General features: G+C 39.8%; 1 protein-coding gene across 1 annotated transcript; it reads left to right on the plus strand.

Annotated features, from left to right (window-relative positions):
• Nucleotides 1–720: 720 nt before the first annotated feature.
• Nucleotides 721–25618, plus strand: LOC117420476 (albumin 2-like). Its single transcript, XM_059012916.1, has 13 exons — nt 721–892; nt 5743–5800; nt 6484–6565; nt 6858–7066; nt 7200–7212; nt 7654–7751; nt 8235–8364; nt 8636–8856; nt 11125–11263; nt 11560–11783; nt 17430–17562; nt 25124–25291; nt 25547–25618. Exons 1-13 carry the CDS (start codon nt 721–723, stop codon nt 25616–25618), a joined length of 1719 nt encoding a protein of 572 aa, XP_058868899.1.
• The last annotated feature ends 718 nt before the right edge of the window (nt 25619–26336 follow it).

A 26336-nucleotide genomic window follows, 5' to 3' on the forward strand; every position in this document is an offset into this window, starting at 1 on the left:
GTTGCATGAACGCTTCTTTTCCAAAAAACATTCCCAATATCTTAACCCCTGTGTTTTCCCAGGTCAGCGCTGGGGGCAGTGATGGGGGAGTCACTCCCTCCCAGCTACCAGACAGAAAAGCTGCACTTTTTGCCCAGTTGACCCGAGCTGAGGTGGCCTTTTCATAGTTCTTAATGCAGGACTGCAGCACAGCGACGTCTCTGTCATTGGTGACAAAGACATTAAGGTCATCAGCATATGCAGAGAGCCTGAGGGGGGCACTGTTGGGTGCAGCTGGCACAGTCAGCCCTGTTAGCTTCTCCCTCAGCTGGTGCAGGAAGGGCTCTGTAGAGAGGGAGTAGAGCATCCCTGAGAGGGATACACTCAGATCATTATTTACTTTCACTAGACTAAAAACATTCTTATATAGGAGTCTAATATTAAAAATAAAAACAGGGCCAAAACCAAATGCCTTCAGTGTATGAAACAAATACTCATGGTCAAATATGTCAAAAGCTTGTTCCTGGTCAATTGAAATTAAACCAATATCAATATTAAAAAGGTCTCTTATTAAAAACAAGTTATCAAAAATGGATTGCTGTGGTACACAATAAGATTGATCCTATTTGTGCACGCAGCCGATTTGCCAGCGCCTTGGAAAAGATTTTGTAATCTGAGCACAACAATGGGACGGGGTGCCAGTTCTTAAGGTTGCAGAGGTCTCCTTTCTTGGGTAGCAGCATGATTACTGCCCAGCGGCAGCTCAAAGGCAGCTCTGCACTCCTGAAGAACCTTGTAAATGTCCTGTCCGATACAGTCCCAGAAACGTTTATATTATTCAGCTTGCAGCCCATCGATCCCGGGTGCTTTCTGGTTGGAGAGCTGCATGACGGCAGCAGTGAGCTCCTGGAAGGTAAGCGGGGTGTCCAGCACATGCCACTCCTCCTCACTCAGACTGGGGAGCCCCTGATGCAGTCACTCCATCTCTCCCAGGTCACAGTTCTCAGCCTTATAAAGATGACTGTAGAAATCCACTGCCGCACACCTGAGCTCCGGAAGCATAGAGACCTCTCTCCCGCAGGGCAGCCTCAGACAGCTCATCTGCTTGCACTCCGCTGTCTTCCTTTTCAGGCTGAGAGAAGGCAGAAGGCTGTGGGAGTGTCCATGTCTTTAAGCTCAGTGAAACGGGCTCTATCCCACCACTGTCTCAAACTGCCATGCTTATTTTTTTTCTTTTCTCCAATTCTCCCAAAATAATTTAAAATAATTGGTGAATTGTTTGTCTTCCAGTAGTTTTGTGTTAAAGTGCCAGTATGATTTTGAATGTGTTTTGGTGGGTAAAGATATAGTAGCAGATACAAAGTGATGATAGGTAATAGAGTTGGGTGAGATACTGCATGTAATGAATTTATTTATGATGCTTTGGTGTGTAAAACCAATTCAAAAGTGCCCAAGACAGCTGATTTTGATTTGACTTTAATCCATGTGTATTGTTTGCTGGTGGGATGACTATATATATATAATATATATATATATATATATATATATATATATATATATATATATATATATATATATATATATACAGTACCAGTCAAAAGTTTGAGTACACCTGGTTGAGAAGCTGGTAGAGACTTACCCAAAAAGACTCACAGCTGTAATTGCTGCCAAAGGTGCTTCTACCAAGTATTGACTCAGGGGGGTGAATACTTATGCAACCAACAAATGTTTTTTTGTTTTTTTTGTTGAATTAACTTTTGTGTCACAATAAAAAATATTTTGCACCTTCAAAGTGTTAAGTATGTTGTGTAAATCAAATGGTAAAAATCCCAATTAAATCCATTTTAATTCCAGGTTGTAACACTACAAAATGTGGAAAAGTCCAAGGGGGGTGAATACTTATGCAAGGCACTCTATATACTGTATATATACATACATTTTGTCTTTACTTTCCTCTCCTCTTGTTTCTCCACATTTCACTTCCTTCTAACCCCGGTGCCAATGATTACGCTCTGAATAAGCATGCCTAAGATGTCTCTTTCAAAATGCAAACACAGCACCAAGCACCCACTTTGCACCACATCAAAATCACTTCACAACGAAATGTTAATGACAACATGCAAAGCATGGCTCCAAAATCATATTCCAGCGGAAAAAAAGTTTACGCCAATTTTGAGCTCCAAAAATCGTGTCCAAACGACCTTTGTACTAGTGCCACTATTTTGCAACGTTATGAAAATTGGGCCCCTCGTCTTTGTTCCAAAGCTGTTCTAAATTTTTTAATTGAACCACTTAAAAACCCATCCAGTCCCTGAAGTACTTTATTGTAGCATTTTACCTGTTTCCCACCATTACTGTTCTTTCTCATTGATTTCTTCCATAAAAATATGAGCATAATTTGGAGCGCAGTTTAATGATTTTAACAGTGGCCTTAGAATAGTTAAACCTGGAGTGGAATGGCCCTCCAGGACCGTGATTGAACACCCCTAGCATACACAGTCTATTAAGTGTCTTTATTTTTATATTTTGGACAATTTTCTCAGTGCAGTAAAATGTTTGGAAACTCATAACTTACCATAATCCAAACTTAATTTGTGTTGCAATATGCTTGCATCAAAACAAAATAAAAAATGTGTTCATTCACAATTGGGGGTTTCACTTCAGGGTTAAACACTTTCCTCAGAAATAAGAAAAACTTGAATAATTAACATGTATGTGAATGTTCCCTTAAAGAGTTTCCATGGGCTATCCTGTAGATCTTTTGACAACCTCCAAAGACCACAAAGAATATTACCCGAATTATTTTGACTTTGATCTCCAATGTTAAATTTCTAATATAAATGATCCCTACTTTTGTAAAAATATTGTACTGATCTGAATAATTGTTTTCTTTGCATGCAACCAAAAAAAGTCAAGCTGTTGGTGTGGCTTTGCAGTAGTGTCCTAGCTTTGCAGTCTTCCGAACAAAGCCTTATATATATACTGTATATACATATACTGCATATACTGTATATATGTGTATATATATATATATATATATATATATATATATATATATATATATAATTTCAATTAAAAGGATGTTATTCCCAACTACCATATTGTCTTTCTCTTAACTTAAAGCCAAAATGCCTAAATGTTTCTCTTTCTTCATCCCTGATGTAAATCAGTGAAACCCTAGACAAATTACAATGAATGCATTGTTAACCTGCTTGAAAAGTAATTACAATTAAAAACTTAAAATCCTTGTCGCTTTTTCAAAATAAATAATACATAACCACTTAAGGAACAAAACCCCATTCAGAAGCGTGTAAAACCAGTATGTTGTAGCTGAGCCACACTAACAGCTTACAGCAACAAGAAAGAGACAGGTAATTGAAAAACAGCTACAGGGGTCCCACCACATACAATCTGTATTAAGATTTATTCTATGTTGCTTACCAACCAAAAAGTAGTTATAGTAGAACCTGTCATATCCGATCCTGTAAGATGTGATACCCTGTATTAACCGATGGACCTCCGGCATTTGTCTGTTGGGTCAGAAATATTCTGTGTATACTGATAACAACATATTGAGTTCACTGAAGACTGCAAAGTTGAGGGCAGTGGAACAGTAATGGCCATCTCAAGTAGCAGCATTTCTCTTTGACATAATTTACCAATCAGGGAAAGAAAATGGCAATGTTGATGGACTTTCATGCCAATGCTGAGCTATACATCTGAAGGGGGACTAGGAAATCTTTCAGAATATGTTATAAAGCTGAAAGATTCAGGTGGCATTGCAGTCAAGATTAAAAAGAACGTCTTGTCTGAGACCACTGTTATTGGCCAGGAATGAAGGCAGATATAGTGAAATGACATAAGCTATGCAATTGGTTTATGATGGCTAAAGTTGTACTTCGTCAGGTTTGTATATCATATATCTACGGTGTTTCTGACAGAATCCAGTCTAATCAAGGTCAAAACTTCGAGCGCCAGCTGGTTGAATGCTTACTGTATGTAAGCTTTATGGGCTTAAAAAGAGCCATACTAACCCATACCATTCACAGGGGAATGGGCAGTGCAAAAGATTCAACAGAACCATCCACAAATTGCTTTGCACATTGCCCCAAGAGAAAAAAAAATGCACTAGGCTGAATACTTGCCTGAACTGCTCTATGCTTACAATGCCACAGAACATGCCTCTTCTAGATTTTCTCCCTACTTCCTCATGTTAGGGTGAAGTACCCGTCTGCCCATCAATGTTCTGTTGTTTATTCAGGATTCTTCCCAGGGAATAATGACACCAGAGGATTGAGTGGTAGACCATCTCGAGGTTGAATGATGCCTGGGGAAAAGCTGGTAAGAATTTGCAACTAATTGCCTAAGCAGGGAAGAAGTGCCACGATCAGCAAGTCAAAAATGAGGCTCTGTCACTGGGTCAGCTGGTCTAGTTGAGGAATCTAGGTGTGTAGGGCAGGAATTTGATCCAAGATCTTTGGGGATCCACCCCATATATAATATTTGCGAGACTCCAACCTACTGGTCCTGTTTATATAGCTAAGCCACTTGTGTGTTCACATTTATATAGCACAGTGCAGTGTTCATTATGTTACTTGGGCTAGCACGCCACTGTTTTGTGGATTTGTTGAACTCCAAAGTCAGGTGGATTGTTGTGGGAATTCTTGTATTGCTGCATAACAGGAACAGTGGGCCCCACACTGGATGGTTTGACAGGTCATTCCAGGGTCAGTCGGAAGTCGGCCATCCAAAAAGGGGGCGAAGCCACAATACTAGAAGTCAGCACCTTACTGCGGTAGGCGATGTGTCAGTCATGGATTGGAGGAGACGTGATTGCACTCACTACCAAAGGGGTCGTGATACTGAAGGTATATCAGGGTGTGTGGCCGAGCAATCTGTTCCTTTGTTATGTATTTTGTTTGTGTTTATAACTGTTTATTTGTAATTATTAGACAGCTAAACACGGGAGCTATCGCTGTCAAGCTAGCATTAAAACCTGGATTACAACTACTGCACAACTATTTCTCTATGCAAACTACACATTGCTGTGTAGTTCCCAGCGCTATTATTGAACAGTGCAAAACCGAGACAAAGAAAAATAAAATAACTGTTTGCACCGTGAGCTCTGTCTGTGTGTTATTGCTGGAGCACTGCATCACCTCATGTTCATGAAGAGTTCTTTTTATACCACATGTATATTTTCTTGTTACTTTTCTTTAATAATTTCTAAATACACATCTCCACTGTTGACAGTTGTTATGTGGCATTCTAACCGGCTCCCTAAAACTCAGTACTAACAGCCATGTTACTTAGCAACCGCTTTAGGGTCCTTCAGAAACTGCCCTGTGAAGTTCGTCTTGCACATTGCTTACTTTATCTGTTAATAAAATTGAAAGCAGAAATCTGACTCCCCTCCCTTTAAAACTTAAGATCCTGATTGACTTGTCAGAAATATTTATTTCTTAGCAGACACCCTTATCCAGGGCGACTTACAATTATTATAAGATATCACATTATTTTTACATACAATTACCCATTTATACAGTTGGGTTTTTACTGGAGCAATCTAGGTAAAGTACCTTGCTCAAGGGTACAACAGCAGTGTCCCCCACTGGGGTTGAACCCACAACCCTCCGGTCAAGAGTCCAGAGCCCTAACCACTACTCCACACTGCTGCTCCTTTCATGTTCAGTCAGAATCAGTGAGATACTTAACTTTTTTAACATATTCAGTGAGAGACAACTTTTGTTGTTTTATTTTTAGTACATAACCCAATATGCGGCCGTGTGACTGCTGTAACACCTGAAGGATTTAAAGCCATGTAAGTACACTGCAATGAAGCATTTTTAGTAAGATGCTGTCAGTTTAATTATATCAAAGGCTGGTGGACTTTGGTTTAGATGTATTAGCTAATAAATTACCTCATGGTTAAGGAACAAAAAGGAGAATGGAAAGGGCTCAATGTACAGCTCAAGATTTTCACTACACATCGGCCCTGTACTATGGATTACTTACAGTATTATATAAAATCTAACTGACTATAAATAAATAGCTGTAGTGTAAGGTAAAGAAGCACACATAGTAATGGTTTTAAGTTTGATTTGTACAAAGCATCTTTCAAGTGAAATACTATTACATAAGAACTGGGATTTCTTCACTATGACCTCGAAAGGGACAGAGTAAAACAGTCTTAAAAGATAACAGCGGTAGACCTACAGATGTATGTATTTTCTCATTTAACATTGAGCTGTATGACAGTGTGTGACATTTACTTTTTATAAAGATGTTAATTTGATAAAATTTGATTAGAAATTTTTTTCTGCATAATTTGACACAACCTAATAGTTGTATTACAGTAATCATGTTACGTTTCCACATTTTCTGGGGGGGGGGGGGGGGGGGGGGGGGGGGGGGGGGTGTATCTCACAATATTAGTTGGTTTATCCCCCAATTCTTTTGAATTTCTGCTTATAGACTAAAAATGCATTTTTGTTTCTACTCTAGGGTTTTGGTCGGACTTTCTCAAAACCTACATCAGAGTACTTATGAAGAACTTATTCCGTTGGTTCAACAGTTAGAAACTGCTGCAAGTGCTTGTTGTGATGAGGGAGCAAGTGCTGATTGTTCAAAAAACGAGGTACATGTAAAATGCCAATAAGAAAATTGTGGTTCCCAGCTTTATTAAATATAATTTAGAAGAAAAAAACAGTACTGATTAACCAACTGTATTTTCCACATTAGAGCCCTTTTCAGCTGGCATTTATGATTGATAATGTATCTTCTCTTTTAAGATGAATACCAATTGGATTTAAATAGAATTTAAAAGGGACAGTGATATTAACCACATTTCTTTTATTTTTTTATTACAAATACTGTAGTTAGACCTTTTCCAGGGTGCAATCTGTGCATCCGAAGAAGTGACCCAGAAAAACCATCTTGAGGATTGTTGTGCCAAAACTGGGGCTGACAGACATCACTGTTTCCTTCAACACAAAAAACGCATTCCACGGGACAGTACTTTTCACGATGTTCCAAGAAAAGACAAATGTGAGGCATATGAAAAGGACCGAGTGGCAGCAATGGGACAGTAAGAATTAAGTCGTATCTTCTTTTTCCTTTTTTGTTAAAATTGTGTGTTAATCACTGTATTAGTAAACACTATTAAAGTCACACTGATACCAATTTTTTTTTAACATAACAGTGGTATCAGAATGATACAGTAACAATACTTTGGTACAGAAGTATTTTGCCTTTAGTAACAGTTTACAAAATCATTTATAACAGTGAACAACCCAAATTTAAGACAAGCTCACTAAGAACATTGCACAGAACTATAGAAATAGTACTGAATAATGAAAACAGACTATACATAATAATATGTCTGTAATATACAAAAATCTCAGATATCACGGAGAGACACTGATACACTGTTAGTGTTACAAAATATCTTGCACAATTTACAAGAAAAACATTACAGGGTTATATTTTTAAACATATTGCCGATATGTGTTAGTGATCTGCTATTTATTATCTTTTGACAATGATATTAATCTGTTTTAATGTTCCCTCTAAATGTTATTTTATTAATCTAGTTCCAGTTAAATAGTTAACAAAAAAAAAATCATAACATTGGTGAATGATGAAAATTATTATAATTTTTTTTTTCCCCCACAGGGTACTGCGATGAAACATACTGTTGCAGCTCGTATTGCCCAGTTGAAATCTATTTGCTTGGTTCATGAGAAATATGGACTTAGGGTTATAAAGGCCAAGTAAGAATATATTTCATTTTTTTGTTATAGCCCTTATCTGGATTGTCATACCCACATTTGGTTACCCAAACTATCCAAACCTATATAAATACATCAATAAAGCAATGTGTGTCTTGTAAACACTGCAGGGAATTCTGTAACCCTTTAATAAATCATTGAATGCATCCACGGTATCATGTCACACAAGAATTATTTACATTAATAAGAAATGTCAATGTTCAAATTAAGAACGTAAGTGATAAGAGATTAGTTTGCTATTCATTTTATCTATTTATTTTTGCATATAATAGTTAAATTCATATTTATTCAATATATTAATTGATCTTGTTTTAGATTTATTAATATGTGTTTATTTTAAACTTGAACTGAAGTGTAGCCGTTCTACTACTTCAGTTCAAATCATATTACAAAAATGAGAACTAACCTATTCTTCACATGTTTACATTACTAACAATGCATGATGTTTTGGGTTTTGTTTTTCAGAAAGCTTGTCCAGTATAGTCAGAAGTTACCACAAGCCACATTTGAAGAACTTGCAAAAATAACAGATCAAATTGCACATATGGTAGCCACTTGCTGTAAGGGTGAAATGATCAGCTGCATGAAAGAAAGGGTAGGTAGTTCTTTGTTCACAAGTATGAGTACCCTTAGAGTATGATGCTATCTCTGAGTAGGAGTAATGGCTCCTCTGAACACACGACTAAGTACTATATATGTTTTTCTCTGAATATGTCTAAGATGTATTTAGCTCTGAAATACAAACTGTTTATTGAAACCTGTTCAGACAGCTTGATGGCAATAACAGGAAGCATGACGCAGTCTAACAGACTACACACCAGGTAACACGGACATTACACAAGCTTTCATTTACATTTTTTTTACAGAAACAATTGGCAGATGATGTCTGCTCAAAAGACGAACTCTTGTCTAGAACCAAACACCTGGCAGAGTGCTGCAAGCTTTCGATAATCGAGCGAGGGAACTGCATTGAAAAGATGGAGGCTGATGACAAACCCCAGGATCTCTCAGAAAAAGATGACAGTTTCATTAAAGACAAAGACGTTTGTGAAAAATATGCCCAACATGGTGATCAGTTCCTTGGAAGGTAAGACTGTGCACTGCTAAGTAAAATGGGCACCTTATAAACGTGATGCTGTTATTAAACAATTAAAAATAATAACAATGTTTTAAATATGAATTATATTTAGCTGATTTCATGATTCAGTAACTACAACTTGTGATACAGTTTTTTACTTTATGTTTGATGAAATATTTAAAAACTGACAATAAATATTGCGCTACATCTTGCATGACAACACAATTAAGAAACATTTATTTATAGCAATAGCTATATAAACTGATGCCATTTAATTAGCCCACTGTCTGCCAGAAATACAACATACATATGTATAACATGGATCATGTTCATCACTGTTTAGTGTACTGTAAATGTAAAGCTTTCTGAATTACCCTAAAAGAATTTCAGATTACCCTATAATTACTGATGGATTTTTAAAATGTACCACTACATGAAATGTATAAATACACTCTCTAATACTGTAATATATTATCTCTAGAACATAAGAAAGGTAACAACACGAGGAGGCCATTCAGCCCATCTTGCTCGTTTGGTTGTTAGTAGCTTATTGATCCCAGAATCTCATCAAGCAGCTTCTTGAAGGATCCCAGGGTGTCAGCTTCAACAACTCTCAGGAACTGATAAAAGAGGAATGACAGGAAAAAAGAAAAAAAAAGATCAAACTATTTCGATGATTTAAACAGATGCAGTATTTTTGTTTGCCACTGTTAAGACAGACATTTATGCAACTATGATTAGGGAAGTAGATTAAGGGAGAGGGTGGCTGCTTCTGTAAGGATCACAAATGGTCATTTTCATGTATCTTCTTGTGTTGCCTAGTATATACAGATGAAAATAATTCAACATTTAATTAACAACATTTACTGATCAAAAATACAGTATACTATCTAGATCTAATTAAATGTCCAGTGTGCTTTTATAAGACATTGCTAAAGTTTAACAGAAGACAGGTATAAACAAAATATAGATATTTTTTGTTGAGTAGAATGCATTCCTAGCTGTCAAACAATCTAATAACTTGAATATGTTTGGTTTTTAGCTTTCTTTATGAGTTTTCAAGAAGGCACCCGGAGTTGTCTATTCAGATGATTTTAAGGGTCGGCAAAGGCTATGAAGCCATTCTGGACAAGTGCTGCAAAACTGATAATCCCTCAGAATGCTACGGGGGCGCTGTATGTCTTATATACAGTATATATGTCCTGCTATTATAAAGTGGATAGATTGTAGTTACAAATGCACTGCTGCAAATGTATGAGGAATTGTGTGTCAGTTAATTAATACATTGCATTAACATTGTACCTACTGTTGCAACAACCAAGGGGGTCTTAAACTAAAAAGCTGACTAAATATGAGCAATGATATTAGATAAAACTAAGAGTCCGCTTCTGTATCTTCCTTCTTAACTTGTTAGTTTTGCACAAAGGTGACTGCTTTTCCGTATTTTTTATTTATTTAACCCTTGGGATACTGTAAACCCGAAGAGCCATATTTTGGATTTCAATGTGCCATTTTTGGCTCAAGAGCCACCTATTTGACAGCAAATACGTATCGTTGTTGAACTAAATTATTAATTATTTCTTGGTTTTGACCACTAGGAGGAGCAGCTGGTACTGGCTATTAAGGAAACCTTAGTTCACTTTCAACAATTGTGTGCAGCCTTGAAGACATTTGGAAAAGAAGGTTTTGAAGAATTGTAAGTGTTACAGTTAAAGCTATTCTCATCTTAGAGAAATTAAAGGGATACTTCCTACCTTCTACAATTAAAATTTAATTTCTTACCTGTTTAAGTATGTAGTATGTGTGTTTTGTAGAATTATCTCGTTATTTCTGCTTCGATCATCATTTGCCATGCTCTCTAACTATACCAGAAAAAAATAATCTCATCGGGGCTATCCTGGGTTGATAAATACATGCTGAACCCAGCTCTTTGTCAACTAAATCTACCTCCAGCTCAGGCATCTCTGTCAGGTTGACCAGAGTTTGTTCAGTGCTAGCAAGCATGGAACAATTGGAAAGTGAGACCCATACAGGATGGATGAATTCCCTAGTGATTAACAAACTCCTCTTACATATGTTGAATGTGAAAACCTGGGTATAGGTAAACTCATATACATGAAGAAAGAGGGCAGGTTGAGTGGTAGGTGATGCATATGTTTGTTTTGATATTATTGTAATTTTTCATTTTTACAGTCATTTGTTATGATTTAACCCCTGTACTGGTGTAAAAGTCAAACCAATGTGATCTTTAAAGCATATCCAAATTTCTTATTTCAGCATGCTTGTGCAATATACAAGGATAATGCCCCAGGCACCTTATGATAAGCTGATGAGAGTAGCACATACAATTGCTACAGTTACTGACAGTTGCTGTAGTAAAGATGAAAGCCATTTGTTGCCATGTGCTGAAGAACAAGTAAGATATATTTTGTATTTATTTAAAACTCATTTTATGCACAGTATCTGTCAATAATGGTGTACTGCAGTACCAAAATTAAAAAAAAAATAACCAAAGTGTACTAACAGCTTTAATTAATTTATTATGTGCAATTAGCATCACATTTGGTTTTTATTTGAATTGAGTGAATTACATATATCCTGCCACAACACAGTAGATTCACGTATTAGCTGTCTTAAAACTAATAAGTCCTAAGTGTAGCAAAGGGAGTTATACACTACTATTAAATAGTAACATCCAATCTCTCATGACAGTTGACCAACGCCATTGATGAGACCTGCTCAGAAACTAACCCTGCGACTATAAATGAACATATTGATCACTGCTGTAATGAATCATATTCGGAACGGAGGACCTGCATTCTTAAGATTCAGCCTGACACAACTTTTGTACCTCAACCATTCTCACCCGATATGTTCCATCTGGATCCAGATATGTGTGACATGGCACCTAAAGAATTACTTGCAACCACGACCAGGTGAGAAAATGATGCTTCGTCATCATGCTTTTTGCTGCTACTATACCTCTGCCAGTTTTATAACATTTGTATATTTAATTTAATAAACAGCTGCCAAATCCAAACACGTAAAGTATATACCTAATAACAATTAAGAAAACATGAATTCTAAATTGTGTTGCATACATTTATACAGCTTATACTTACTCAATGGAGACATTAAGAAAGATGCCAAAATGTTTTCACTGGTTGCCTACAAGGGCTTGAGATGAGGTGAAATTGGGAGTGAGATATTTGAGAGTGAGACAAGATGAGAGGATTTCTCCAGTTGCTTATGAGGCTTGAGAGGGGGGCGAGATTTGAGAGTTTAAGAGTGAGACGAGTTTGAGAGGGATGGCGAGATTAAGGGATGGAGTTGGGAATGGTGCTTAGTAACACTGAGGTTAGATACTGATAGCAGAACGAGATCGGGTAGATGAAGAGTTTTCCCTTCTTGTCGGGTCAGGCAGCATCCTCTGGTTGCTAGGTGACATAGCGAGGGAGACACGAGAAGAGCAAAGGATTAGATATAAACACTTTCCGCCGGGTCAGGCAGCATCCTCCGACTGCTGGGCAACGTAAAAGTGAGAGAGAAAGAGCAAAGTTTAGACACATAACACAACAAATCTGACTCTCGCTCCCGACGGGTCAGGCAGTGTTTAGTGTAGAAAGAGACAGGAAGGGGATGAACAGGACAAAAGGACAGATCCTTCGCAACTCAGTGCAGCATCCTCAGGCAGCTAAGCTGGCAGCTGGGCGGCGTGGAGAGCTTAGGAAAAGTGTCTCGGGTCCGTTTAGGAGAGACAAAAACAGATACCCCCCCCCCCCTCGGTCGGGGCCCACTCGGCAGGTGGAGGCTCAGCCTACTGCACGAGGGGGCTGAAATAGTCCTGGACCTGAAATGGAGGAGGAGATGGGACAGCAAGGTTGAGGCCTGGAAGGCTTAGTGCATAAGTAGCAGAAGAATAGGATGTGGCCGGGGGTCACCTCAGGCCATGGTTGAGACGAGAGGCCAACCCGTACAGCCGGGGGAGTGAGACTCACTTCCCCCCAAAAGAGGACCCCCGGTTCCCCGCAAGAACCACACCGTGGGATAGAAAAGAGATCGCAGAGCCTCACACATAGACAAAAGCTAGAAGAAAAGAGAAAAGACAAAAGATGTTAGTAAACAACCTATGCCTATAAGCCGTCCGCACTGTGGAGAGGAACCCCCCCCCGCAGGGAGGAAACTTCTGGTGGGCCTGGGGCCCCCCACTCCAGGCAAACTAACGAGTGCTTGGTGAGCTGTGGCGATGTCTGCAGAGGATGATCTAATAGGTCCAGCGTCCCATAGACTTAATCGAGTGTTGATTGATTCCTGCCCTGGCCGCGGAGGTAGCTGCTCCAATCTGGAATGAATGGGGGGAGAAATAGTTCGAAGAAAGCCCAACCTGTGACAAGAGGGTGGATAAACGGGATGAGAACCAGTGTCTTGAAACTATAGATCTGGAGCTGTCGATGAAGAGGGGATCCGACGGAAGACACAGAATCCTTGGCTTAATTGGTCAGTTTTTGAAGATCTGATGTGGAGGATAGTGGTTTCCGGGGATTTGAGAGAGATCGGAGCTCCTGGGGCCTAGAGCTGGGAAGCTGGAAGTTGATGGAGTTGAGAATTCTGCACAGCGGAGAAATCCAAAGAAGGCGGTCAGGCACAGGTTTTCCATGACAATGTCGTCAAATGGGTTGAAGCATCCTTGCCGGAGAGCAGTGATGAGACGAAGGAGAAGGTCTGATAAGATTGGTTGTCTTGATGGAGAGGAGGAAGGCAGGCTATTCTCTATGCCTCTGAGCGTTAGGCGGATCTCTGGAACGGATGAGAGAGGAGGAGAGGAGATAGATTGAAGGCAAAATTGATACTGAATGCCCACTAGGTAGCATCTAAATAGAGGAGGGGGCTAAACGTAGAGACAGTCTGAGGTGAGTGATGAAGGCAAGGAGGTGCTGTAGGTTGTAAGAGGTATGAGAGATCCGTTTTTGCTCACAAAAGTGAGTAAATGAAGACCAGGCAGTCGAGTAGGAGGAACGGGTAGATAGGGCGAGAACGTTCTCCATGAATCCATGTGCTGATTGAAGGAGGCCGGAGAGAGAGTTATTCAGTACGAGCCGAGGGTTGGGGTCTGCTCCTGCGACCAGGTTGCAGAACTTCTGATGTAACTGTCTGTTTTTGAAGTCCTGATGAATACGAGGAAGTTATTTCCGGGGACATGAGTGAGGTCAAAGTGCTGGATACCTAAGAGATAATTCCTGATGGAGGAAGGGGTTGGTTAAGGGATAGCCTGAGGTCTGTCATAAAGGCATGGAGGTGCTGAAGGTTATAGGTGGTGAGAGAGATCCGAATCTGGGCACAGAATGTGGTGAAGGAAGACCAGGCAGTAGAATAAGAAGAGCGAGTGGAAGGGGCGAAGGCATTCTCCCTGAAGCTGCAGACCGATTGGAGGAGGCTGGAGAGTGTGGAGTTTAGTGGAACACCAGTTGATTGAAAGGAGGAACTTGCCAACGGTTGGGGTCTGCTTCTGGGACAGGGCTGTGAAACTTGTGGACCATCACACAACCTCCACCATGTTTAACAGCTCCAAGTCTATCCATTGTATTCCCCTTGATGTCCTGGTAACTGTTGTTTTTTTTGTTTTGTTTTGTTTTAAACCGATAAATCAACTGAATGAGCAGACATATGACTAAATTGCTGAGGCAGTCAAGCGCGCCGTATATATTATATTATATATATATATATATATATATATATATATATATATATTATATATATATATATATATATATATATATATATATATATATATTATATATATATATATATATATATATATATATACAGACGTGCTCAAATTTGTTGGTACCCTTACAGCTCATTGAAATAATGCTTCATTCCTCCTGAAAAGTGATGAAATTAAAAGCTATTTTATCATGTATACTTGCATGCCTTTGGTATGTCATAGAATAAAGCAAAGAAGCTGTGAAAAGAGATGAATTATTGCTTATTCTACAAAGATATTCTAAAATGGCCTGGACACATTTGTTGGTACCCCTTAGAAAAGATAATAAATAATTGGATTATAGTGATATTTCAAACTAATTAGTTTCTTTAATTAGCATCACACATGTCTCCAATCTTTTAATCAGTCATTCAGCTTATTTAAATGGAGAAAAGTAGTCACTGTGCTGTGTGGTATCATTGTGTGCACCACACTGAACATGGACCAGAGAAAGCAAAGGAGAGAGTTGTCTGAGGAGATCAGAAAGAAAATAATAGACAAGCATGGTAAAGGTAAAGGCTACAAGACCATCTCCAAGCAGCTTGATGTTCCTGTGACAACAGTTGCAAATATTATTAAGAAGTTTAAGGTCCATGGAACTGTAGCCAACCTCCCTGGCGCAGCCGCAAGAGGAAAATCGACCCCAGATTGAACAGAAGGATAGTGCGAATGGTAGAAAAAGAACCAAGGATAACTGCCAAAGAGATACAAGCTGAACTCCAAGGTGAAGGTACGTCAGTTTGTGATCGCACCATCCGTCGCTTTTTGAGCGAAAGTGGGCTCCATGGAAGAAGACCCAGGAGGACTCCACTTTTGAAAGAAAAACATAAAAAAGCCAGACTGGAATTTGCTAAAATGCATATTGACAAGCCACAATCCTTCTGGGAGAAGTCTTTTGAACAGATGAGTCAAAACTGGAGCTTTTTGGCAAGTCACATCAGCTCTATGTTCACAGACGAAAAAATGAAGCTTTCAAAGAAAAGAACACCATACCTACAATGAAACATGGAGGAGGCTCAGTTATGTTTTGGAGCTGCTTTGCTGCGCCTGGCACAGGGTGCCTTGAATCTGTGCAGGGCACAATGAAATCTCAAGACTATCAAGGCATTCTGGAGTGAAACGTACTGCCCAGTGTCAGAAAGCTCTGTCTCAGTCGCAGGTCATGGGTCCTCCAACAGGATAATGACCCAAAACACACAGCTAAAAGCACCCAACAATGGGTAAGAACAAAACATTGGACTATTCTGAAGTGGCCTTCTATGAGTCCTAATCTGAATCCTACTGAACATCTATGGAAAGAGCTGAAACTTGCAGTCTGGAGAAGGCACCCATCAAACCTGAGACAGCTGGAGCAGTTTGCTCAGGAAGAGTGGGCCAAACTACCTGTTAACAGGTGCAGAAGTCTCATTGAGAGCTACAGAAAACGTTTGATTGCAGTGATTGCCTCTAAAGGTTGTGCAACAAAATATTAGGCTAGCGGTCCCATCATTTTTGTCCATGCCATTTTCATTTGTTTTATTATTTACAATATTATGTTGAATAAAAAATCAAAAGCAAAGTCTGATTTCTATTAAATATGGAATAAACAATGGTGGATGCCGATTACTTTTGTCAGTTTCAAGTTATTTCAGAGAAAATTGTGCATTCTTCGTTTTTTGTGGAGGGGTACCAACAAATTTGAGCACGTCTGTATATATATATATATATATATATATATATATATATATATATATATATATATATATATATATATATATTTAGATCCAGGTATTGGGGGAAAGCTGGAGCGTTGGAAGCTCTGGAATAGAGCAGTTGCAGATTTAAACAGTAAACTAAAGCAACTTTTGCATGCTGCAATAGTGAGCAGATCTGAAGAGGGAGCCGAGATTTGCTGTAATGAGGAGATATTAACAGTAGAGGCAAGATCTGCTGAACGGGGAGAGATCCGAGGGAATAAACGATGGAACGCTGTCAGTAGTGTGCAGTGGCCTGCTGTAGAGAGCAGAGAGCTGCTGAGTGCGGTGGAAATTGGTATTTGAGAGTTAAGGTGTTTTTAGATGATGTCGGAGATGGGGCTGCCTTTGGGCAGAGATGAAGAATGCGTAGATCTGAGGCCACTGCAGAACCTGAGAGGATAAGAATGCATTGCTCGGAGGCTGCTGCAAAACCTATTGATTTGTTCAGGAGCAATCTAAGAGTGTATTGTTGATAATCGTAGCACATAGTTTCCATATGTGACTGGTAGCTCAAATTGAATGAAATGGACTTTGAAAGTTGTATTAAGTGCCTTGATGAAGTTGGGGACAAATGGGGAAGTACAAATCAGAGAACAAGAAGGTTGCAGGAATGGCCTGATGCAGGGAAGCTGGAAAATTAATGTGACGGTGGATTCTTAATATCTCAGAAAGCTGATAAGCTTGTTTCCATGACCAGGTCCTCGAGGGGAGGGGTTTGGATTTGAAAAAAATTCAAGTTAATATATGTAGCAAAAGAGGTTGAGGCAGGAGGGTACTGAGAATCCCTTGGAATGACAACGAACTGCAGGAATTGATAGGTTGGCTAGAAATGCTAAATGAGGCTGAACTGGGATCAGCTTCCACCCGGAAGAGATCGGCGGACGCTTACTGGGCAGGACGCCATGGAGGGAAGGTAAGACTGGCTAAAGAAAAGGATTTAGGATAAGAAAAAAAGCAGTGCAAAGCGGGAGAGAGCTCTCTACGTCATCCCCCCGAATTACACCTAAAGGCTAACATTTAGTATTTCTATATCCCTATTCTTGAACAATTTTGACGTTTTGACGTTTTATTTTGTATTTCAGGCTCCTGTATGATATGGTGAAACTGAAAACTACAATAACAGATGAACAATTCCTGACAATAGGTACCAGTTTCCTACTCCTGAAAGCCAAATGCTGTACAGATGCTGATAAGGCACTATGCTTCAAGGCTGAGGTATGTATTAAATGTCTGTGATTAAGATAATCCCACCCACTCCTGACCAATCCCATCACAATCGTGTAGTTCATATCATCCAATATATATTTTTTCTTTACTTTCAGGGAGAAAAATTGATTGAAACATACATGTTTAGCATCTAAAGGGATTTAAGGTAAATAATCTAAACTTTGTTTTGCATGATTTTGTAATGTATATTTGTTTAGTGTTGGCCATAAGTATTATTATTATTATTATTATTATTATTATTATTATTATTATTATTATTAATTTCTTAGCAGACGCCCTTATCCAGGGTGACTTACATTTGTTACAAAATATCACATTATAAAATATCACAGTACAGAATTTCACATTACAGATACGAGCAGTTATAAAGTACAGTAAAATCAGTAGAAAAAGAGATCAAATTCAAATAAGAGCAAAATAAAGAATACAGTAAGTAATTACATTTAAGAGCGAGTTCGACTAAGAGCAGTAAAAATATTTTTGAAAGCAGTTATTACTTAATACCTCTTTCAACAATATGTAAAGAACACAGGCAGACAGAATGCTAACATGAAGACTGCTGTGTTACTCTTAATTTATTCAGACTGTTTAAAAAAAGAAAAAACAGCAACACACGTTTACCTCTGTTTTTCTACCAAATTTGAAATGCCCAACTCGAATGTCAGCTCACTGTTGTAACCCACTTAATGGTCCTGGGGACTTAATATTAATAGACAGCTTTTCTTTCACTGTCATTCACCTCCTTTCACCCACCAAACCTAAGCAACAGATGTTACCAAGCTATTGAACTTAGGGCCCAGCCTGGAAAGTCCCTGCCTGATCCGTTGGAGTCACTGAGTATGAAGAGGTAATGCCCAAACCCAATAAAGCAATCCTTGTGGGTTTCCAACCAAGACAGGCAACTCCACACAACCAGGCTTCAAACCTGGGATCTCTGGGTCCCATGACTTACCTCCATGACTCCACCACTGAAATCCACAGCAACTGAAAACCGTATATGTGTGTCCATTACATATTTATCTCCCAGGCTACTGTAGGACAAAAACTACAGAAGAAAAAATTAGAGTGATTTTACAGTACAATACGTGTTTTCTCCTAACCAAGTAATGAGTCTTGGTATCATGTTGCTTCTTTATAGTTAATACATTTTTTTTTTTAGGTGTCACTGGTGATGACTAAAATGGAGCCAACTGTCCTGCATCTTCATTTATGTAGGAATATACCTGTCTTCAAACTCATGAAAATTATAAGGAATATTACAGTTTACACACATTGCATTTCTGTATTGTCTCAGAAGCTATATCTTTTCATGTACTATTGCTATTGAAATAACTGTACCATGGTAACTGTAAATTACCATCATGATGATCACCACTAATAATAAAAAGCAAATCAACTATGAAACTGTTCTACATATGCGCTCTACAGCAATGACTGATCTCATTTTGCCCTATAAGATATAATGGTCCATTTGAAAAGCATTGGATAGTTTAAAAATAAAAATATGGAGGCATCACATCAATTTATGTGAAGGCAAATGTCCCTGAAGATTTATTAGAGTATTGTGATATATTGAGTGAAGTACATTACAGTGTTTTATAAAATTCATCAAAAATATGCACTACAAGATTTTATTTGGATAACACTAAACACAGATTCATTGCTACTGTATTTTGGAAACTAAATAATAGTTCTAACATACAATAGTGAAATAGTATGTGCAGTTAAACCAAAACCAGCCATTTATTCATACACAAAAGAAAAAAGACACACCACATTACCTGGTTTCCATGCTGCTATCAGTGAGAAGGATGTCCTTGAGTTGATTTGCACAACTTTTCAATTCTTGGCGCAATTTTGGAGAGGCAGAGTCTGAGATCATTTTCAACTAAGAGTTTGTTCCTTTGTTTGGTCTTAATTGGTGTCAATGCAGAAAAACTGGTCTCACACATGTAGGTGTGCAAAATGGTAAAAGCACATTTATGGCTTTGTCTGACACAGGGTACTCCCATTGAACCCCCAACCAACAAGTTTGTAATGACTGGGAAGGAAATCTCAGCTTCAGAGAACTATCGCATGCTGTCCAGAGTCATTGCAGTCAAATTCCAATTCATGGAAGTAACATGAAGACTTCTGGCGAAGCGTTGATAAGTGGGTCACAATGTTTTGTTTGATGCTTTCAAATCTAATGTCAGTGCTATCCAGGTATTCTGAAAGAAGTGGAAACATGTCTTTACTCCATTCTCAATTCGAATTTTCCAAATGAGATGTTCCCTCTGGAAAGCTTTCAATTTATCTTGCAAAAGGAGACTATTAGTTTTATTACCTTGCAAAGATAAATAAAGTGAATTTACTGCGTTAAAGATATCCACAAGGTAAGCAAATCTGGCCAACCAAACAACATTTCTGAAGTAATCTGCCAAATCAGAGTTAACTCCTGACAGAAACTGCAGCAGTTCATTCCTCAGTTCAAATACTGGTCCTCCATCACCCGGCCTTGGTGACCTCTGACCGACGTCGAAGGTCGCTCCTCAAACGAGGGCGGCTCCTATCGGTCCAGAAGGCGAGATCCTGGGCCAAATAGTTCTAGGGGCGACGTTCAGCTCGCTATGCTAATCTTATTGATTCCTTGACCTATCTAGTCCAGGATCACCTTCCAATACTAGTTCTGCAAGTGTTTCTCCTCCACCTCCCTACCACCTCCTTTGCAACTGTATCTCCATTCTGGGGGTTGGTGGTCCTCAGTCACCCAGCCTTGGTGACCACCAAACAGTCAGCATCCCACACTACACTTTACATCTTATAATGTTGAGCTTTGATCTTTGAATTTCAATAATTACAGTATTTTAAAAGATCTGCCTTATACAGGGTGACTAAGTTTCTTGGCCACTTTAGACAGCAATAACTTTGGAATTATTTAGTATACAGGAAAAATGTTTTTGGAATACATTCACAAAACCATTTTCCCATTACGCAACAATAGCTTGCATACATGATTTGGCATGATAAACGGCTGACCAAAGCATTTGGGATTGGGGGTCACGATGTGATTCCCATTTTAGAATATGGTGCCCCATGGTGGCTTTTTTATTATTATCTTTTTACAAATAAATTGTGGTTACAGGCCTCCAGTGAATAGACTCCCAAAACAAGTTACCCCCTTCAATAAACAATCCCAATGCTATTCTGTGGCTAAGAAAGTGTTAACTTTATAGGTGTTAACTTATGTTGTCTTCATCAGAATTCATTAGCAATAGTTTAGCATATTGTATTGTATTGGGGTAGGTGGCAAAGTCAGGAAATTAAGAAGTATGTGTTCACAGTGTCTCAGGGTGATTTGTGGTATCTAACATTGTTACATTTAATAATAGATACTAAATAGACACACACAATTACTAGGATGCTTTCTAAAACCTGCTTGCAGAAAATAAGGGCATCTCCTCTTCTTCTTCTGTCACAAACAGGTAAAAGAATTCAAGATGATTCTAATCACAGAGTAGGGTGAAACCAGGTTACGTTTCATCATACTAAATACCAGGGGTGAAATTCTCAACAAAAAAGTGCAGGTACTCATATGCGCAGCCGGGTGGAATAGACCTGTATTTTGTTTTGTTTTTTTACACATAAACATAAAAACATGGAGACAATTTGAGTACCAATGAATAACTACTTCTAATATGTTTAGATATCAGTACATGACACAATAGAAAATATGCCTTAAAAAATAAAAATAACTGATAAAATAAAACCAATTCACCATAAACACTGCAGCTGAAAATACTGAAAGCTTTGTATCCTCTGCATGTATCACTCAGTCATGTACTATAATAATGACACATAAGTTAAACCGTAAATAACAAATATTACACTGTGCAGTAACTGCTATAGAGAGTGTGATGTTATAAAAAAAGTGCTATGAACAAATATACTAAAAGGTCCAAGTCCAAACAATGCACAATGTAACAGGCAATATCCCTAAAATAAAATTATGTACTTGACTTGACCATTTTATTTTCCATAGTATTCTCTGAAATCATCCCCATACTTTCCAGACCCTGGGTACTCACCTACATCAGGACCTGGCCATGTTACAATAATAGCCTTAGATTAGAACATATATCCTTGTTATTTCTTTTTTTTTTTAATATATTTTGTGTGATTCTCTGTTGTGTTTCTGTTTAGATTAATTACATTAACTTTTTTTTTTTTTTGAAAAGCTTCTCAAAGCTGAACAAGATGAAATGTGATGTAATGATGTCAGTGTTACACATACTGCACACCTTCTTAAATTGATTTTTCATCATGGCGTGATTTTCTTCCCCTGGACATTTTCTGGCAATCAGCTTTGAGAAGTCTTTTCAGTCTTTTTTAAAACAGCTTTGCTAGTCAACACAACAAATACTTAAATTATTATAATAAAACTGATTTTTTCCATCTAATAAAATAGGTTTTTAATATAGCCTCAAACTACATTTTCGAGTGGCCACACTGCCCATGTTTTTGTACAAAATACTAAGTACATTGTATGAAAAATAAAGACATATGAACTTCAATTTTTTCTCAGTTATTTCTATAAAACCAAAGTGTTTCTCATTTAAAAATACAGAAGCCCCTCTCAACAGTCTACTGGATCTTAATTCCCAGGCCCTTCTAATAACCTGGAGACAAAAATCAGGTCTTCCACTAGATTTTCTTTTTTATTGTAACAGGTGGGGTAACTGTAGCCAGTAGTAATTACCCATTCTTATTTAAACCTGTTCCGCACGAGCAGTGGGGAGACGCTGGCTGTTTTCATAGTGCTGAACTGTTGTGTGGTTGTGTGAACAGTTCTCCACCTGTTAGATGGTAAGGTGGTTGCATTTGTTTTCTTTTAGCAATCGGTTCCCCTTTTTTTTCTTTAATTTAGTCGTTGCCAATTATTTTTTATTATCTCCCAATTTGGAATGGCAAATTATTTTTAGGTGCAGCTACCACCCCTGTGCTGACTCGGGAGGGTGAAGACGAACACACGCTGTCCTCCGAAGCGTGTGCCGTCAGTCGACCGCTTTTTTTCACACTGCGGACTCACCATGCAGCCACCCAAGAGCTACAGCGTCAGAGGACAACACAGCTCTCAGGCAGCTTACAGGCAAGCCCACAGGAGCCCGGCCAGACTACAGGGGTCGCTGGTGCGCGGTGAGTCCCTGGCCGGCCTAAACCCTTCCCCCCCAGGCAACGCTCAGCCAATTGTGTGCCGCCCCCTGGGAGCTCCGGTCCATGGTCGGCTGTGGAACATCCTGCACTCCACGCGGAGCTCCTTTGCCGGATGCACCACTCGGGAGCCCCAATCGGTTCCCTTTTTAACTGTGAATGTATGTTAATGCATTTTTATACTATATATTGTAGTGTGGATCCAGGTGTTAAGGGGGAAAAATAAGGTATCCTGGATTCCGTGAGGTAATCTGTTGTTAATTGTTAAATCTTTTAATGTTGTGGTTGTAATCGGCTGTGCTAACGTATGTGTTTTTATATCTGCAGAACCAGGGCGTCAGCCAGTCGCTGTTTCTCTTATTGTGGTTGAATTGCAATTTTATGATATACAGTGCACTCCATTTATAAGAATCACATCCATTCCAGATGATTTGATTCTTATAAGCGGTTGATTCTTAAACGCGGACCGATATGATTACTGTGGTGAAGTGCTGCAGAATCAGTATGTTAGTTTGAGTATGGGCTTTGTTCCCTGCAGTGTAATGGGTTGACCACTAGATGTCATGAGTTCTTGCATGTGCGCACATCTCTGGAAAATCCATAGTTGTTTCCTTAATGAATTAAGGATAATGGTCAATTGGTTAACCTCTTGTTAAAGTTAATGACGCCTCGATAAAAAGTGCTTAGCCGATAGCTTTGTAATGGGGATATAGAAGAGTAAGGAGGTGGAAGTGTGCATGCATTGCGAAAGCAGAAGTAAGAGAAAGAAATCAAAACCAAAGAGCGAGTAAGATATCTGTTTGTTCCAGTACTATACTGTGCAAATACGCAGTCACAGTATACTGTATGTGTAGTTCCAGGGGGAAAGTATGAACTGTTTTGATTTGTATTTGTTTAGTTGGGTAAACGGCTTATCTGTCTTGACGTCAGACAGGGACCACACAAAGTATTGTTTAGTTAGTGCTCCAGCTAGGTTTATTTTGTTTTGTTTATTAGAGGTTATTTCCCCACCACACTGTAAGAAAAATAAAATCAACACCGGTTTTAAACTGTAAATCAAGACTCCAGCCTGATCATTTACACTGCCCTCGTCACATTACAATTAGTAAAAGCACCTCTGTGCATCAGCAGTTTAAATACAGTATACTAATGTCAGTGGTGCTCAATCCACTGAGGACAATACAAGTCCTCGTGGGTAAGTAACTTGTTATATGATTGCGATTATGTTTACTCAAGGGAGCAGAATCCTATTTTACTACAGTATACTCGAGAGGTGGTCGTCTCATGAGGGTGCCTAGTTTAACTGCCGTGCGGTGTTACATGTAATGGCCATTACAGTATTTTACTGTCAGGACTACCACTGTGGCTTACTTATTTTCAGTTGTGATGCAAATCTCACAGTTTTTCACTAAGCATAGATGCAATCCCACTACCTCTACATGCATATCGCATGATAACACTGCTGTACTCAGTATGTATTCAATGAATGTGTATTCACTTTATTAAAACACATTTTCACTTACACAGAACACAAAAAAACATGCCTGCATAATGCAGTGGCACACTTACTGTCTGATTATAAACAATGCAGTGTTTCCTGCATCATCGCACGACCCACATTGCGTATGTGCCTAATCACGTGAGATATGATCAAATAAAAAAAACACTTTATTGGCTGTACACACCATTGCATTTGATACAGTACCATACTACATGTAGTCAGTTTGCCCCAAAATTATTCTTATAAGTGGATTACTTGATTCTTACAAGCTGAGTATTTTAGCATGGATGATTTTGTTCCAGTGTTTTTGATCACTAGAGACAGACTGCAGGCCCAGAGACAGACTGCAGTTCAAACAAAAGACTTTTATTAAATAGAAAACACAAAATAAACAGGCACAAGGGCCAAACAAAAGGTTTTTAAAACACAAACAATAAACACAAAGTAAAACTTACAGAAAATAAATCTTCAAGGCTGAGCTTTATCTTCACTGGACTGCAAAAATTAAAAAAAAAACAGCACACAAAAGAAAAAAATGAGCAAGTAACAAAAAAAACCTGTTTGCTTCCTCAGCTACCTCTCTCTAATGAGGAGCTGAGGTCTCCTGTTATGTCAGGTGGCTGGTTGCTGATTGATTGTTAATTACTCCAATCAACCCCCAGTCACCTGACACAATAAACCTGGGCAGGGAGGGGAATTTAACCCCATCCCTGCCAATATTTACAAAGGCAGAGCTCTGCCACACACCTCCCCCCCACGTACAAAGTACACAGGCCACAATCGGCCAAACTCCCCCCCTTTTGAACCCAAGCCCTCCCCCCAAGAGTTCCCTTATGTCCCTCGGGTGGGCTATTTCAGCGGGCGGTGGTGGGCGGGGTTGATGTCAGAGCCCCCAAGCCTTCTTCAATGGCGAGGCCCCCGGACCTTCAAAGCATGTGGACTGGCAGGGAACCTGGCCCCTCCAGCAGGAGCAGCGGTGGTGGCACCTCTCGTGGCGGAGGGGGGAATGACAGCCCTTCTCCCTCTGTTGGAGGGAACAGCAGCCCGTCTCCCTCTGGTGGCGATGTGGGAACGGCGGCCCGTCTCCCTCGGGTGGCGGAGGTGGCAACGACGGCCCGTCTCCCTCTGGCCATTCTAGTGGCCTCTGAGGTTGGGCACCTCCTGCCGTCGCAGTCAGGTGCGCCTCCACTGAGCTCCTCTCAGCAGCATGTGCAAGGGCTGCTGAGGGGCGTCAGCCTTCTCCCCTTTTGGTTCTCTGGTCCGTGGCCCCTCCCCTTCTAGCTCTCGGGTCTGTGGCTCCTCCCCTTCCTGCTCTCGGGTCCGTGGCTCCTCCCCGTCTGGCTCTCGGGCTAACAGCTCCACCTCCTCTGGCTCTCGGGACGGCAGTTCCACCCCCTCTGACTCTCGGGATAGCAGCTCAACCCCCTGTGGCTCTCGGGACGACAGCTCCACCCCCTGTGGCTCTCGGGACAGCAGCTCCACCCCATGGCTCTCGGGATGGCAGCTCCACCTCCTCTGGCTCTTGGGACGGCAGCTCCACCCCCTCTGGCTCTTGAATGACTGGGGCCTCTCCCATGTCTTTGGCCAGATTCTCTGACCATCAGGGCGATTTCTTGGATGGACGCCGGGTGGTGTTGCCTTTCCCATTCATCCCACCTCCCCCCATCTCGACACCATCTCGACCTTGCAGCGGCCACACCAGTCCGCTGGTAGCACCTCTGGGCAGGATCTCCAGCGGTGGTCCTCCTTCCCACACCAGGAACACCAGGGAAAAAGGCTGGCTGGGTCCTCCAGCTGGGGTGGCAGCAGCTTTTGTTGCTCCTGTCGCTGCTGCCGCTGCCTGCTTCTTCTGCCCATATTTTATTTTTTTAACAAAAAAAAGCTCACAAAAAAAATTGCTATTCAAAAATAAAAAAAAATCCTGCAGTACTGCTCTGCGTCTCCCGGAGGCACTAAATCCCAGGACAGGGTGGCGCAAGGGATGAGGCCCAGAGACAGACTCCAGTTCAAACAAAAGACTTTAATTAAATAGAAAGCACAAAATAAACAGGCACAAGGGCCAAACAAAAGG

This window comes from Acipenser ruthenus, chromosome 1 (assembly GCF_902713425.1).
Source record: "Acipenser ruthenus chromosome 1, fAciRut3.2 maternal haplotype, whole genome shotgun sequence".
NCBI lineage: Eukaryota > Metazoa > Chordata > Actinopteri > Acipenseriformes > Acipenseridae > Acipenser > Acipenser ruthenus.